The sequence below is a fragment of the Sapajus apella genome, unplaced genomic scaffold, assembly GCF_009761245.1.
Source record: "Sapajus apella isolate SASKATOON/1434 unplaced genomic scaffold, GSC_monkey_1.0 scaffold40, whole genome shotgun sequence".
NCBI classification, from domain to species: Eukaryota; Metazoa; Chordata; class Mammalia; order Primates; family Cebidae; genus Sapajus; species Sapajus apella.
The window spans coordinates 20,490,574-20,503,372 of record NW_022436980.1 but is presented as its reverse complement, the minus strand read 5'-3'; the positions used below and the strand labels follow the sequence as shown (position 1 = coordinate 20,503,372).

Below are 12,799 nucleotides of genomic sequence, written 5' to 3'. Positions count from 1 at the left end.
GGGCGTGCTGCCCTCTCTCCCTTTGTTTTCTTCAGCCCTGTCTAGAGAATCCTAGTCAGAATTCCCCTTCACTGTTTATTTTCTGGGCATTCCCCTCTTCCTGTTACTTTCTAGACCGAGGAAAAGGATACACAGTTGGGTTGTGTACATAAAATTATTTTGGCTTCAAGGAATTGCATAAACTGAGCTGAGGAGAGAGAAATCTGTAAGGGGGAAGTAGAAGAAAGAGCAGAAAATTGACAAATTATGGATGCGGGAATGTGAGAGGTGTGTGTGTAGAGGAATCTGCTGGAGGTGTGATCAAATAAGGCTGCACACGTAAAACATGGCCAGATTATGGGGAACTTGTGATCAAATAAGGCTGCACACGTAAAACACGGCCAGATTATGGGGAACTTGTGATCAAATAAGGCTGCACACGTAAAACACGGCCAGATTATGGGGAACTTCATAGTTAGGATTGCAAGCATTTGCGCAAAGTGGGTATTTCCAGTTTTGCATGTGCACAATAGAATTATTTTGTAATTAAAGTTTTCCCACTGATTTCAACTTAAGTTTGGAATCATTCTGTTTCATTTCACACTGAAGTGTTGAGGGGTTATGCCATTTGTAGAGTTTTGTTAGGGATATGTTCAGTGATCATTAATTTGCATTTGAGCTCACAAGGGTTGGGGAATTTGCGCCTGACACCGTTTCACAGTTAATACGTTGGGAGCAAGGTTACAGTTTTAACAGTATTGACTTGAATGCAGCCCTGGTTCCTTTTGTTTAAAATTTGGATTAAAGAGCAAGTCAACAGACTTTGGGTGGTCTCAACTTCACCCCTTAGAGAAGCAGATCCATATGACCGAACTCCTTCATTATTTGGCAAGACAATAGTCTTCTCTCATGAGACACCAAAGACAAGAATAGCAAGGACATTAGAGGTCAGTCCTGAGGTAGGTTGCCAGAGTTTATGTGAGGGAAATTTGCCCGAAACTTGCTTTCACTCTCCATCCTCAACTCATGTTCTTAGCCATTTCTTTTCTATAAAAATGAAAAATTTTGAAATTTTCCATGAAGGTCTCAGAGGAAAATAGAAGAATAAAATAAGAATGCCAAAGGGTTTCAGAAATGTCAGCAAGTAAGAGAGCAAGCAGCACTGCCCTTTCTGCAGTGGTGGCCCTGTTGGGACTACCCACCTTTGCCTTTGTAATTCCTAGGCACACTTGATGGGGGAAAGGTCTTTGCTGTTATTAAACTTTTGAAGGAAAAAGAGCATATGCAGTCATCTAAAATATATGTTTTTAAAACCTCTATTTCTTGGACAGTTCTTCAGATTATTTCCATTCATGCTCAACATTTCTGTGACATAATACCTCAGCTTTTTCAAAGAAATTAACCTCTATGGTTGAACTTTATCTGTTTTTAGTACAGCCTGGGTAACCTGCAAGTCCCCAGAGTGTGTGTGTGTGTGTCTGTGTATAGGCACATGTGTATATGTGTGTGTGTGTGTGTGCGTGCGTGCGTGTGTATATGTGTGTATGTGTGTGTGCATGTGTGTGCGTGTGCGTGTGTGTGTGTGTGTGCCTGCACATGCACGTGAAAGGGAGGGAGCATTCTCTGGCATTTGGTACATTCTAGCTTATGTCAAGAAACGCACCTTAGTGGACACATCCTGTCTGTGGTTCATTCTTTTTAACTTTCCTGTAGAACTTGTATTTATTTTGTGTCAACTTTAAGTGCATTAGAAAGTAAAACTGTAAGGAATCAAAGAGGAGTTACAGATCATGCTCATCTGCAGGGCTTGTGCTTGGCTGCCTCGTAGGTACACACCCGTGATGTGGTACATACCTCATTCATTGGTTTCTCATAGATATCCTCCTGCCAAGGGGCAGATTTCGCTTGAAAAGCATCTCTCTGGAGAGCCTCTAACACCTTTTTTGGAGTGACAAACCCATACTGAGCTTCCAGCAAAGCCAGGTCCATTTTTTCAGCCTTTAAAATGCCTATGACCTCATCTCGAGCCTGTAGGAACAAAAAGTATTTCAGAAAGCCTGCTGTCTTTACCAGCGGCCTCAGCAAGTGATTTTCATGATAGCTGGCAGTGCTTTTTCTTCTCTTTGAAATATAAATGAATCATGTTTCATTTTCACACTTTTGTAAAAGATATCAAAACTATATCTCTTCATCCTTCTTATAGTCTAATTGCACAATTAATGTTTTAAAAAGTGATTAGTATACAACATTGGAGGACCACATTTTTAATTGTGTTTGAGAAGCAGATAGCATGATACCCATCAATGGACTAGCATTTGGATTTTCAGAGGGTAGGAAATAAAATTCTCCCATAGGTGTATCTGCTGTTTTTAGATTTTCATGTAGGTTAATAATGCTAGGACAAGTCTAGGACCCAGTTCACATGGGGTACAAAAGCATCTGTTGTTGTTTAAACCAATCCTGAAGTCATCTGGTGTTATTGCTACTGATGCATGTATGTGCACCGAAGCTCCTGAGCAGCCTCAGTAGAGGATGTGACCTTTCCCAACCTGTACGCCAGCCACATGTCATCATGACAGCCCCTTTACATGGGATTATTTGCACTTTGAGTTGGCAGAGGAGAATTCTGTGTATATATACTTATGCTTTGCTTTTATGTACACACATGTGTGAACCACAGAAATCTATTTCTGTGGCAGCAGGAACACCGAATTCACAAGCAGCCTTATTTGAAGCATGAGAGGGATAACTCCAACCCAGCTAACCTGCAGTTCTCCCTCCAGAATGCTGAGGAGAAATAACAGGTCATCTCTTGAGAGGTCTTCTGCTTGGTGGCCATTACCACTGTGCGGCTTCTCTGCCTTGGGACAGGGAAGTATTACATCCGACTCACTGGGGGGGTCTTTGTCTTGCTGTCTGTGCTTCATGTTTTTAGGCCCTTGGAAACTGTGGCCTTTAGTGTGTCTTGGAAGTTTCTTTGGGGCTGAGCCCTCGGTGTCACTGCCTCTGGAACGCATTCCTTAAAGCCTGGAAGGAGGGAAGACAATTTGTAACACTTAATGGAAACGGAGTTGCCTGTTACTGTTTTAACAAGTCTGCATTCTTGTTATATTCACCACAGCCCAAACTCAGTCTTTTTGATGTCTGCCACAGGGAAGGGTGTTAGCACATTCATAAATCACAGTCTTATTTACACTTCTGCTTTTAAAGTAAACGTTTTAAAAAATGTGTTCTGCTTTGATTAAGGCCACTTATGTCCATGGGTAAACAGGCTGTGTTTGAACTTCACCCGCCAAGCATTCCACCTTAGGAACCCAGGTCAGACCTCCAACCATGGCCTAAGTGCTTACTTGGGTTAAGACGTACTTAGCATAATTACAGTATTGTAAAAGGGTGACTCTGCTATTTCTTCTAACTTTCTTCAGATTCACTCTATAGTATTTCCTTTAAAAAATGTTGGGGGTTTTTGTGGGTTTTTTGTTTTGTTTTTACAACTTGTTAGCCTTTAAAAGTGCATTAAGACAGAAATGGCAGAATTACTACCAGAGAATTACTGGGATAGTTTGTTTTGAAGGCCAAGTCTAGTATTAAAGGAATGAAGGCTTGGTCCCTGGCTATATTCCTGTATTCCTGACATTCTTCTAAAATTCTAGATCTTTCCTTGGGTAAGTCAAGGGCTTATATTTAGGACCCTCATCTTCAAAGCAGGGATACTGCTGCCTAACGTAGTCGGCCAATATGGAAACAATATAAAATAAATTAATATTTAAAGGACACATAAGCTCCATATCTGATTATGTAATCATCCAAATGAATTTATGATAGGAAGAAAAATTCTTCCACTGTTGAGGTTTCTAACTAGAAGAGAAAATATCAATTGAACTTATAATTGACTCCAGTGGCATGTAAGCAGATTATTAATTTTACTCTTTGTCCCTACAAATCATGAAACTTTCATCATCACCAGTACCTTACTTCTAGTTTGTAATATTTCTTTAAAAATCTGAAAAACTCAAGTGTCCAGAAAAGTATAGAAAATATAACAAATGGCTACATGCTACCACACAAATTTATAAAATTTTAAAAATTTACTATATATTAGAAGACAACTTTTAGGTACTATATTATAGATGTATTATAATGTATATATCTCTTCTGAAATCCATTCTCCTCCCTTCCTACTCCAGATCCACATAATCTTGAATTTGGTATTTCTCATCCCCCTGCATGTTTTATATGTTTAAAAACATGTATATTTATTGCTGAACAATGTATAGTATTGCATGTTTTCAAACCTTATATAAATAGCATATTGAATGTATCTTTCTAAAACTTGCTTTTTCATCCTAGATTTTTGAGATTCATTTTACCATTTTTATTTATTTATTTATTTGTTTGTTTGTTTATTTTATTTTTGGTGCCAAAAACCCAGGAACAGAATTTTACTGTTTTTAAAATACTGGTTTTTTTTTCGGTATTTGAAAAAATCCTACTTCAAACATTCTTGCACATGTTTTTCCCTTGTGTTAGGTGATAAGAATTCTGTCAGAAATTATCTGTGCAACTTAATTAAGACATTGACCCCAGGCCGGGCGCGGTGGCTCAAGCCTGTAATCCCAACACTTTGGGAGGCCGAGGTGGGTGGATCACAAGGTCAAGAGATCAAGACCATCCTGGTCAACATGGTGAAACCCCGTCTCTACTAAAACTACAAAAATTAGCTGGGCATGGTGGTGCGTGCCTGTAATCCCAGCTACTCAGGAGGCTGAGGCAGGAGAATTGCCTGAACCCAGGAGGCGGAGGTTGTGGTGAGCCAAGATTGTGCCATTGCACTCCAGCCTGGGTAACATGAGTGAAACTCCGTCTCAAAAAAAAAAAAAAAAAAAAAGACATTGACCCCACTGCTGGGTGCAGTGGCTCATGCCTGTAATCCCAGCACTTTGGGAGGCCAAGGGCGGGCGGATAACCTGAGGTCAGGAGTTCAAGACCATCCTGGCCAACATGGCAAAACCCTGTCTCTACTGAAAATACAAAAAAGTAGCCACATGTGATGGCACCCGCCTGTAATCCATGCTACTTGGGAGGCTGAGACCCGGGAATCGCTTGAATGCAGGAGGTGGAGGTTGCAGTGAGCCAACATGGCACCCTGAACTCCGGCCTGGGTGACAAAGTGAGACTCTGTCTCAAAAAAAAAAAAAAAGACATTGACCCTCTTTACGCCCAGTGACCGGATCTGTGAAGTGAGGGAGCACTTACTATGCGTGCTAAGCATTCTTCTCAGCATTTTCCATATGCTAGCTCCTTCAGGTCTCATAACAACACTGTGAGGCAGGGAATATTATTATCTCCATTTATAGCGAACAAATGGAGTCACGGGGAACTTATTGAAGGTTGCACCGCTCATAAGTGGCAAAACTGGGATTTGAGTTTAGGAAACCTAGCTGAGGGACCCACACTCTTAAAAATCATGCCATAATGCCATTATGCTATATTGCCTGAGACAAATGCATATAAATTCTGGTGCAAACACCTTGTCTGAAAAATGACGACGGCCTTACTGAAGAGGCCACTTACAAATACAGCACGGATGACCAGTGATGTGCGGTAGTACTTGTCACTGGTTCTTCCCTAGGTAGCCAGAGAAGGGTCCATTTATCTGAGAAAAGCAAAGGCATAGAAGAAGGTATATTTTTGTGTGGGAATAGGAAGTTGGGGATGTGTAAGAGATAAGTTTGAGAAAAACCTCATTGTGCGTATATTTATTTATTTATAAAAATATTCATGTACTACCACAATATATTATGCACCTTAGAAAAACATACTCTAAAAAGAAAACATTGAAAAATTATACATAAATACCATTTCTAATTATATTTCCCCAACCCCATTGCGTTTTCTTGAACACCTAGGAATATCCTTACTCTGGGCTATAGAAATAGTGGAAGGTTGGTACATAAATATATTCAGTATAGGTAAATATTATATTCTGCTTTATTTATAGATATGTTCACACATGAATAACAGAGCCGTTATGTCTTTTGTCTTATATTTTTAAGACAAATTTATTCTTCATTCGTGTCTGCCATGGTGTATCTGACCTGATTTGCCCCTTTTGTTTTGTGCCCAACTGTCTCAGGTGTATGTTAGTGTTTAAGAAACCACCCCAAATCTTGGATGGAGGTTAAACAATGACTCAGAATTCTATAGGTTACTCCACAGCTTCAGCTTCTCACAGCTATTCTGAGCCTGAATGGTCTAAGATGGGCTCTCACGTATCTGGCTGTGGTTAGTTGGGCTAGGAGAGCCTCAGCTGGGTCATCTAATCTCTGCTGTATGTGGACTCTCATCTTACAAGAAGCTAGACCGGGCTTCCCCACATGGTGGTCTCAGGACAACATTCCAAGAACTTGAGAGTCGAAACCCCAACATCTCATTTGTGAAAGAAGGTCACAATGTCAGCCCAGATTCAAGATCGAGGAAATAGATTCCACCTCTACCTGGAAGAAGGTACAAGACCGCATTGCAAAGAAATGTAAGGAGTTTACTGCCACCATCTTTGAAAAAGTTCACCACACCCACAGATCCAGATTTCTGTGAAAATCTAATAAAAGTCTAGTTCAGAAGAGGAGTGAAATATATTTGGTTCTTTACTTCTTTTCATTTCCTGGAAGTACATAGGGTTTGGTTTTTGTTTCTTCATTTTACATGAAGAATTCCTCTGCTTTCCTCTTGCGCATATAGTCCTGTAGGGAACTACTGATAAGAATCAACTTGTATCCTGCTGGTAATCAATGAGAATTTCTCTGCCCTCAAATCAACTTAATCCAGGATATGCCCTTCACAATACTAAGATAATGTAAGCTTTGATTTAGCAGCGTAATTTGTTAAACATTGCTCATAAGTAGTGCCCTTTTAGCTTAAGGCGGCCCTGCGCTGCAACAGAAGGCTGAATGGAGCTCTGTGTACACATTCTACCCTCCTCACCTCACTCTTAAAGTGGCTTAGATGAAATGTGACAGCAGAGCATAGGTCCTTTGCTAGTGATGATATTCATAAGTGGTAAAAAAGGAATGACCTGAAACATTTTTACACTGTGTTTGTTATTCTTTTAAAGAAATTCGAGTTTTACTGAGACCACCAATTCTCTTTGGAGACTGGGGGTAGTAGCATCAACATTCTCACTGATGAATGAAGTGGTGCTCACATTGGATTTGTGGACAGACCCATCGTGTGCAGACTTCTGGTCTACTGCGGAGCATGTGTCTCTACATGTTTACAGTGGTGGAGTTTCCTTGCCCCTCTGCCAACAACCACAAAATGATCAGTAATGAGAAGTAATTAAGTATCAAGAGGAAGAAAACAAAGACATGAATTTCATGATACTCTCATGCTTTGTATTATCAGTGACTTCATTGTTTCTCTTGGCAAATTTTTAATGCATCTGTGCTTGGCCCAGGGGTGCATACTAGGGTAAAGAAAAATTTTGTAATCGCAACAGTGGTTTGGGATTTTCAGGTTACAAAAAAAAAAAAAAAACAGGAAATTTGCTTTTGTGTACACTAAATAATGATGCTTTACTCTTCATAAAGTGCTGACATAGTACGTGGTGAGTTTGCAAGGAAAATAACCTGCTTAGTTGTCAGTTTAACACAGCCTAATGTGTTGTTATCTGTGACCGTCATAACCATAGAATGATGACCTTCAGGAGTGTAGGCTGGGAATCAGGAAACCTGGCCTCTGATCCCAGCTCTGCCTTTAATTGGCCTGGGTCTGTGTTGTTGCTTATAAAATGAGAATATTGGGTAGGTTGGCCCCATGAGGTCATTCAGAATGGAACAAGGACCAGGGACTCTTTCCCTTGACCTCTACCATGTTCCTCATCCCCTAATGGATTCCCCTGACCTGAGACTAGATGATCTCTGAAGTTCCAGGATTTCCCACTGTAGAATTCTGGGATTCTCTGTTGTCTTGTATCTATGGATACAAACACATTGCAGTTGGCAGTGAGAAGTAGATTCTGCTTTGTTTTCCTCTGTAGTTCCTTTTGTCAGTATTTCTTGGGTTTAAGTTAGTTGAAATCATGGTGGATCTTGGTAAGGATGTGTCTACTGCAAGAGGACTATAAGACAGTTTGTAATTATTTACTTATTTTATTTACAGGAAATGGCCAAAGGTAAACAGTGGTCTATTCTACTCATCGCCTTCCTCCAGCAGCCACCCCTCAGCCAATTCCTTATTATAAAAGTTAAATTTTTAAAATTATTTATTAATGTTTATTAAAAATGACTCTACATAATTAGGTGCTATGTGGACATACTTTTTAGTCTTCATTTGCCTACTCGTTTTTGTTTTAGAATTGTGGATGTGACTAGAGGATATTTTTGCTTGTATCAAATAAGTGAAAAGCCTCAATAAAATAAATCATTTTGGGTCTTGGTCATTTAATATGATATTGAGGTAGCCAAGCAAAACTACTCCAATTTAGAGAAAGAAAATAACAGTAATAGTGATAGCTAGCATGTGTTCATTACTTACCATACACAAGCCCATTCTAAATGCTTTCCTTTGATTAACTCCTTTAATCCTCTCAAAAAATACTTCTTATTACCCCAGTTTGCACAGGAAGTAACTGAAGCTTGAAGACTTTTTAAATAACTTGCCAAAGGTCATACTGCTAAAAAGTGGCAGTCAGGCCCAAATGTAGGTGGTCTGGGTCCAGAACCTACTAAATCACTGTGCTGTATCTACTTAGCTCTTAGAAGAAGATAAACACAGTAAAGGAAAAATCCTGGTTTAACATTAATTTATTCAACAAACATTTATGAAATGAAGCCCCTCCTATGTCAGGTATTGTGCTAGGCAATTTTGTCTAGCTACCTTATTTTCTCTCTCTCTTTTTTGAGTTGGAGTTTTGCTCTTGTTGCCCAGGCTGGAGTGCAGTGGCGCGATATCAGCTCACTGCGACCTCCGCCTCCAGGGTTCTAGCAATTTTCCTGCCTCAGCCTCCCAAGTAGCTGGGACTACAGGCACCTGCCACCCATGCGGCTAATTATTTTGTATTTTTAGTAGAGGTGGGGTTTCACCATTATGGCCAGGCTGATCTCGAACTCCTGACCACAGGTGATCCACCCACCTCGGCCTTCCAGAATTATATAAAAATGTGAGCAACATAAATTCACAAACCCCTAGCCTTTTAGTCTATTTAATAAAGATGTTTTGTTGTCATATATTGTTTATGCGCAAAAACTATATGTTTGAATTCATAGTTATTTTTAAATTTTTATGTGTTCTCTCAACCACTGCTGCCATCTTGAAGTGGCAGGAGACATGTCTTAATAGAAAGAGTATGAGATTGTGGAATCAAATAGAACTGGTCTTAAATCACAGCTCCAACATGTTAGCTCTGTGGCCTTGGGCGTCTGTGAGCCTTTAAATGCAAAATGGAGATAATAGTACTTGCTAATGGGTTTATTATTCATACTCGGTGAGCACAGGGCCTCTGTTGTTCATGTCTGTATCCCCATGTCCTACAGAGTTGGACCTCAGCAAGGATTTATTGAGTGATTGAATAATGCAGTCCTCAGCAGAGCTGGTTGGCTCTGGGCAGGAGCTGCCTCATGGTAAAGATGATTCATTTGTGAACCACTGGCTAGAAATTTAGAGAAAGGGTGCTGAGAATCTACTGAAGTAGCTGTGTATAGAACACTTATCACATGCCAGACAGTGTTTTAAGTGCTGCAGTTCATTTATCAATAAGATAAATGAAAAAGAAAAAGAACTGTCCAAGGGGATTGGTAAAGGTGAATTAAAGGTGGAAACTCTCATAAGAGATAGCAAAGGCAAATAATATCAATTTCTGGGCAGCACTGGGACCTACAAAAAGTTCAGGAGGTGTATATGTGAGTGTGTGTGTGTGTGTGTGTGTGTGTGTGTGTGTGCACGTACACTCATATGTGCTGGGTGGGGAAGAGATGTTAGATCCACGTGGCTTGCTGGAAATCTCCATTTAATTTCACTGAATTTTGTAGATTTTTGATCATATGTACTCTGATCTGTTATCCCTCACCCCCAGCCCTCTCACCTACACCCTCACATGCATAAAATGAACTGAGTATGCCCTACACTATTTTTTTAAATTTGATAGCACCATCAACCATCATTAGTTCTGTTCTTAAGCATATAACATTTTATTAAGGCAGTGTCATTTACACTTTGGTGTAGTGGGAAATTTTAGACATAAATTGTTTGTTTTGATGGCAAGAAGACTGCATAACGCAGAGTGAGTCTGTGCTAACTGTAGGACACTCATGGCCAAGGATCTAAGCTGGGAGGGATGCAAGGCTTCAAGTTTGAATGTATTTAACACCCCATACTTTGCTGAGTTTAGAGGGCAGACTGTTTGCTGTCTTTCCATTTGCACTTGCATTTCCCCCTATCTTTACACAGAACCTTTAAGCTAAGATTTAGTTCCCTGAAAGGAAATGGAAAGAGATGTATTAAGATTGTGGAGTTCACAGCAGAGCTGGTTGGCCCCTTTAATATTAACTGACTTACGGTAAATGTGATTCATCTATGAAAATACTGACTATAAATAGATGTTAATAGGGCTCAGTTGCAGAACAGCCAGGTTGTGCTCACATGGCCAGATTAGGGGAAAAAATCCTGTTGGGTATTTTATGTGGTCTTTAAAAAAAAAGTTTCCTTTTATTGCCCTAGTCACCCACATTTGAAGACACTAAACTCAGCCAGCTGCAGTAAAGCTATCTGATAGCTAAAAAAAGACAAATTGAAAACAAGATAACCTAATTTAGCAATTGGCCTCCTTTATCTTTTTTATCCCATTTTCAGTAAAAATCATTGAAACATTTTCTTGGCGATATTTTTCCTTGTAGGGCATAGACTAGTATTCAGACAAGGGATTGGAAAGTGGGGATGTATGATTCAGGTTCATATTCCCAAGAATTGTGAGTCCTAAAAGAAAGTCAAAGCCACAGAAAGAAAATCAAGTAAGAGCTTCAGAAGGTGGTGCACGAGTTACCTCATCCACCACCCATAGTCCAGGCACTCAGTATTTTCCGTCATCACCTGCTCACTTGTTATAGAGCTGTGAGTGTCCGAAAGTGCTTCCTTGTTGTGAGCTGAAATCCAGCTCCCAGGAACTTCAGTTCATGTATCTTGGTTCTGCCTGCAGAGCTGAACCAGGCAACGCTGCTCCTCTTGCCACAGTGTAGTCCTTTAACTGAAAAGACTCTATTCTTCCTTGTCCCAAATGAAACACTCAGTTTCTTCATCCATTCTTATACCACCTGGTTTCAGTCTCCTCCACCTACAACTCACAAACGCATTTCAATTGTGCCCCTTCAGCCCAGGGTGTTTTTTAAAGATATGCATGGAATTGGGTATAATTTCCCAGATATTAAATACAACTAAAGCAGTGAATTGGTGAAAGCATATACTCAGAAAGATCTTAGCAGTTCTTCTGATATTGGATCCAGTTGGAATTTTAAGTATGGATCCAGAAATTTGATAGTAGGTATTTAATGAAGACTTCTCCCAGTTTAACTTGTCAGGTGAATGCTTGTAATGATACCATTCACATGCATGTTTCTTGATACATCAGAAGACAGGGTATTATTTCCCCAGTTTGTGAGATTCAGGAATCTTCAATAACTTGAGCTATAAGCAGTGGACTAGAGATGAAAAGCTAGGCATTCTGACTCTTTTTTCTCTATGCTCATGCTAGATTTTTTTTTTTTTTTTTTTTTTTGAGACGGAGTTTCGCTCTTGTTACCCAGGCTGGAGTGCAATGGCACGATCTTGGCTCACCGCAACCTCCGCCTCCTGGGTTCAGGCAATTCTCCTGCCTCAGCCTCCTGAGTCGCTGGGATTACAGGCACGCACCACCATGCCCAGCTGATTTTTTGTATTTTTAGTAGAGACGGGGTTTCACCATGTTGACCAGGATGGTCTCGATCTCTTGACCTCATGATCCACCCGCCTCGGCCTCCCAAAGTGCTGGGATTACAGGTTTGAGCCACCGCGCCCGGCCGCTCATGCTAGATTAATCGACATTTACACTCTTTTTAGTTTGAAGTGTTCTTTGGTTTCTTGTTTTCCAAGTGCTGCCGTCAGAGAAGCTGCTAGGCTATAGATACAGCATAAACAGCCGCTGATGAGGTCTAATAGAGCACACTTACATCGTGGCTTTTCTTAGCTGTGTGTTGTGAAGAAAGGACAAAAAGAAATACAAAAGTCTTTAAATAGGTGATTTACCCAAGTTTTCCATTACAAATCAGTGACTCTTTAAAGATCCCTTTCTCATTTAAGGTTGAAACAGGGCTGAGAATGTTTTCCAGATCTTTGTGGAATACAGCAGAAAAAGGAAATTATTTGTATGGAGTCCACGTTAGGTTTAAATGCATTTTTAAATGCCACACTTCCAAACCTAGATCAGAGCTCTCGAAAATCGTATGATTCTTTTAACAGTTTTCAAACTACATCACTTTCCGTATTTCTTCCAACTTCATGCTCTGGTTTTTCTTAGAAGTACAGTGATATCGAGCCAGTCACTTAACCTTTCTATTCTCTTTGAATTTTTGTCCAATTCGACCTTGGAGCCAGTTCTGTCCAATCCCATTATACTGTAACCAAGTCCCAGCAAGGTTAACTGATGTGCCTATGCTCGTGCCCTCAGGCAGCACCAGCAGGCAGGTCTCTTGTCCACATCTCTGCTGCTGTTTCCATTGCATCACTTCTTGTTCACAGGCCAACCCGTTTCTTCCAGCTCTAGAAAGATGTGAATCCTAAAAGATAACAATGC

The 12,799-nt window shown here is 40.2% G+C and overlaps 2 protein-coding genes across 5 annotated transcripts in view; one reads left to right on the top strand and one right to left on the bottom strand.

The window, feature by feature from the left end:
- CMSS1 (cms1 ribosomal small subunit homolog) overlaps positions 1-12,799 on the top strand; it is a 379,426-nt gene that overhangs the window by 118,208 nt on the left and 248,419 nt on the right. The window lies entirely within an intron of this gene.
- Positions 1-12,799, bottom strand: part of FILIP1L (filamin A interacting protein 1 like) — a 298,228-nt gene that overhangs the window by 99,815 nt on the left and 185,614 nt on the right. Inside the window, exons 2-3 of the mRNA XM_032299339.1 lie at positions 2,745-3,006; positions 1,834-2,007 (exon numbers count right to left, since the gene is read on the bottom strand). Of these exons, the coding sequence (XP_032155230.1) occupies positions 1,834-2,007; positions 2,745-2,996 (426 nt within the window). The 5' untranslated portion in view covers positions 2,997-3,006. The remainder of the gene's footprint in view (positions 1-1,833; positions 2,008-2,744; positions 3,007-12,799) is intronic.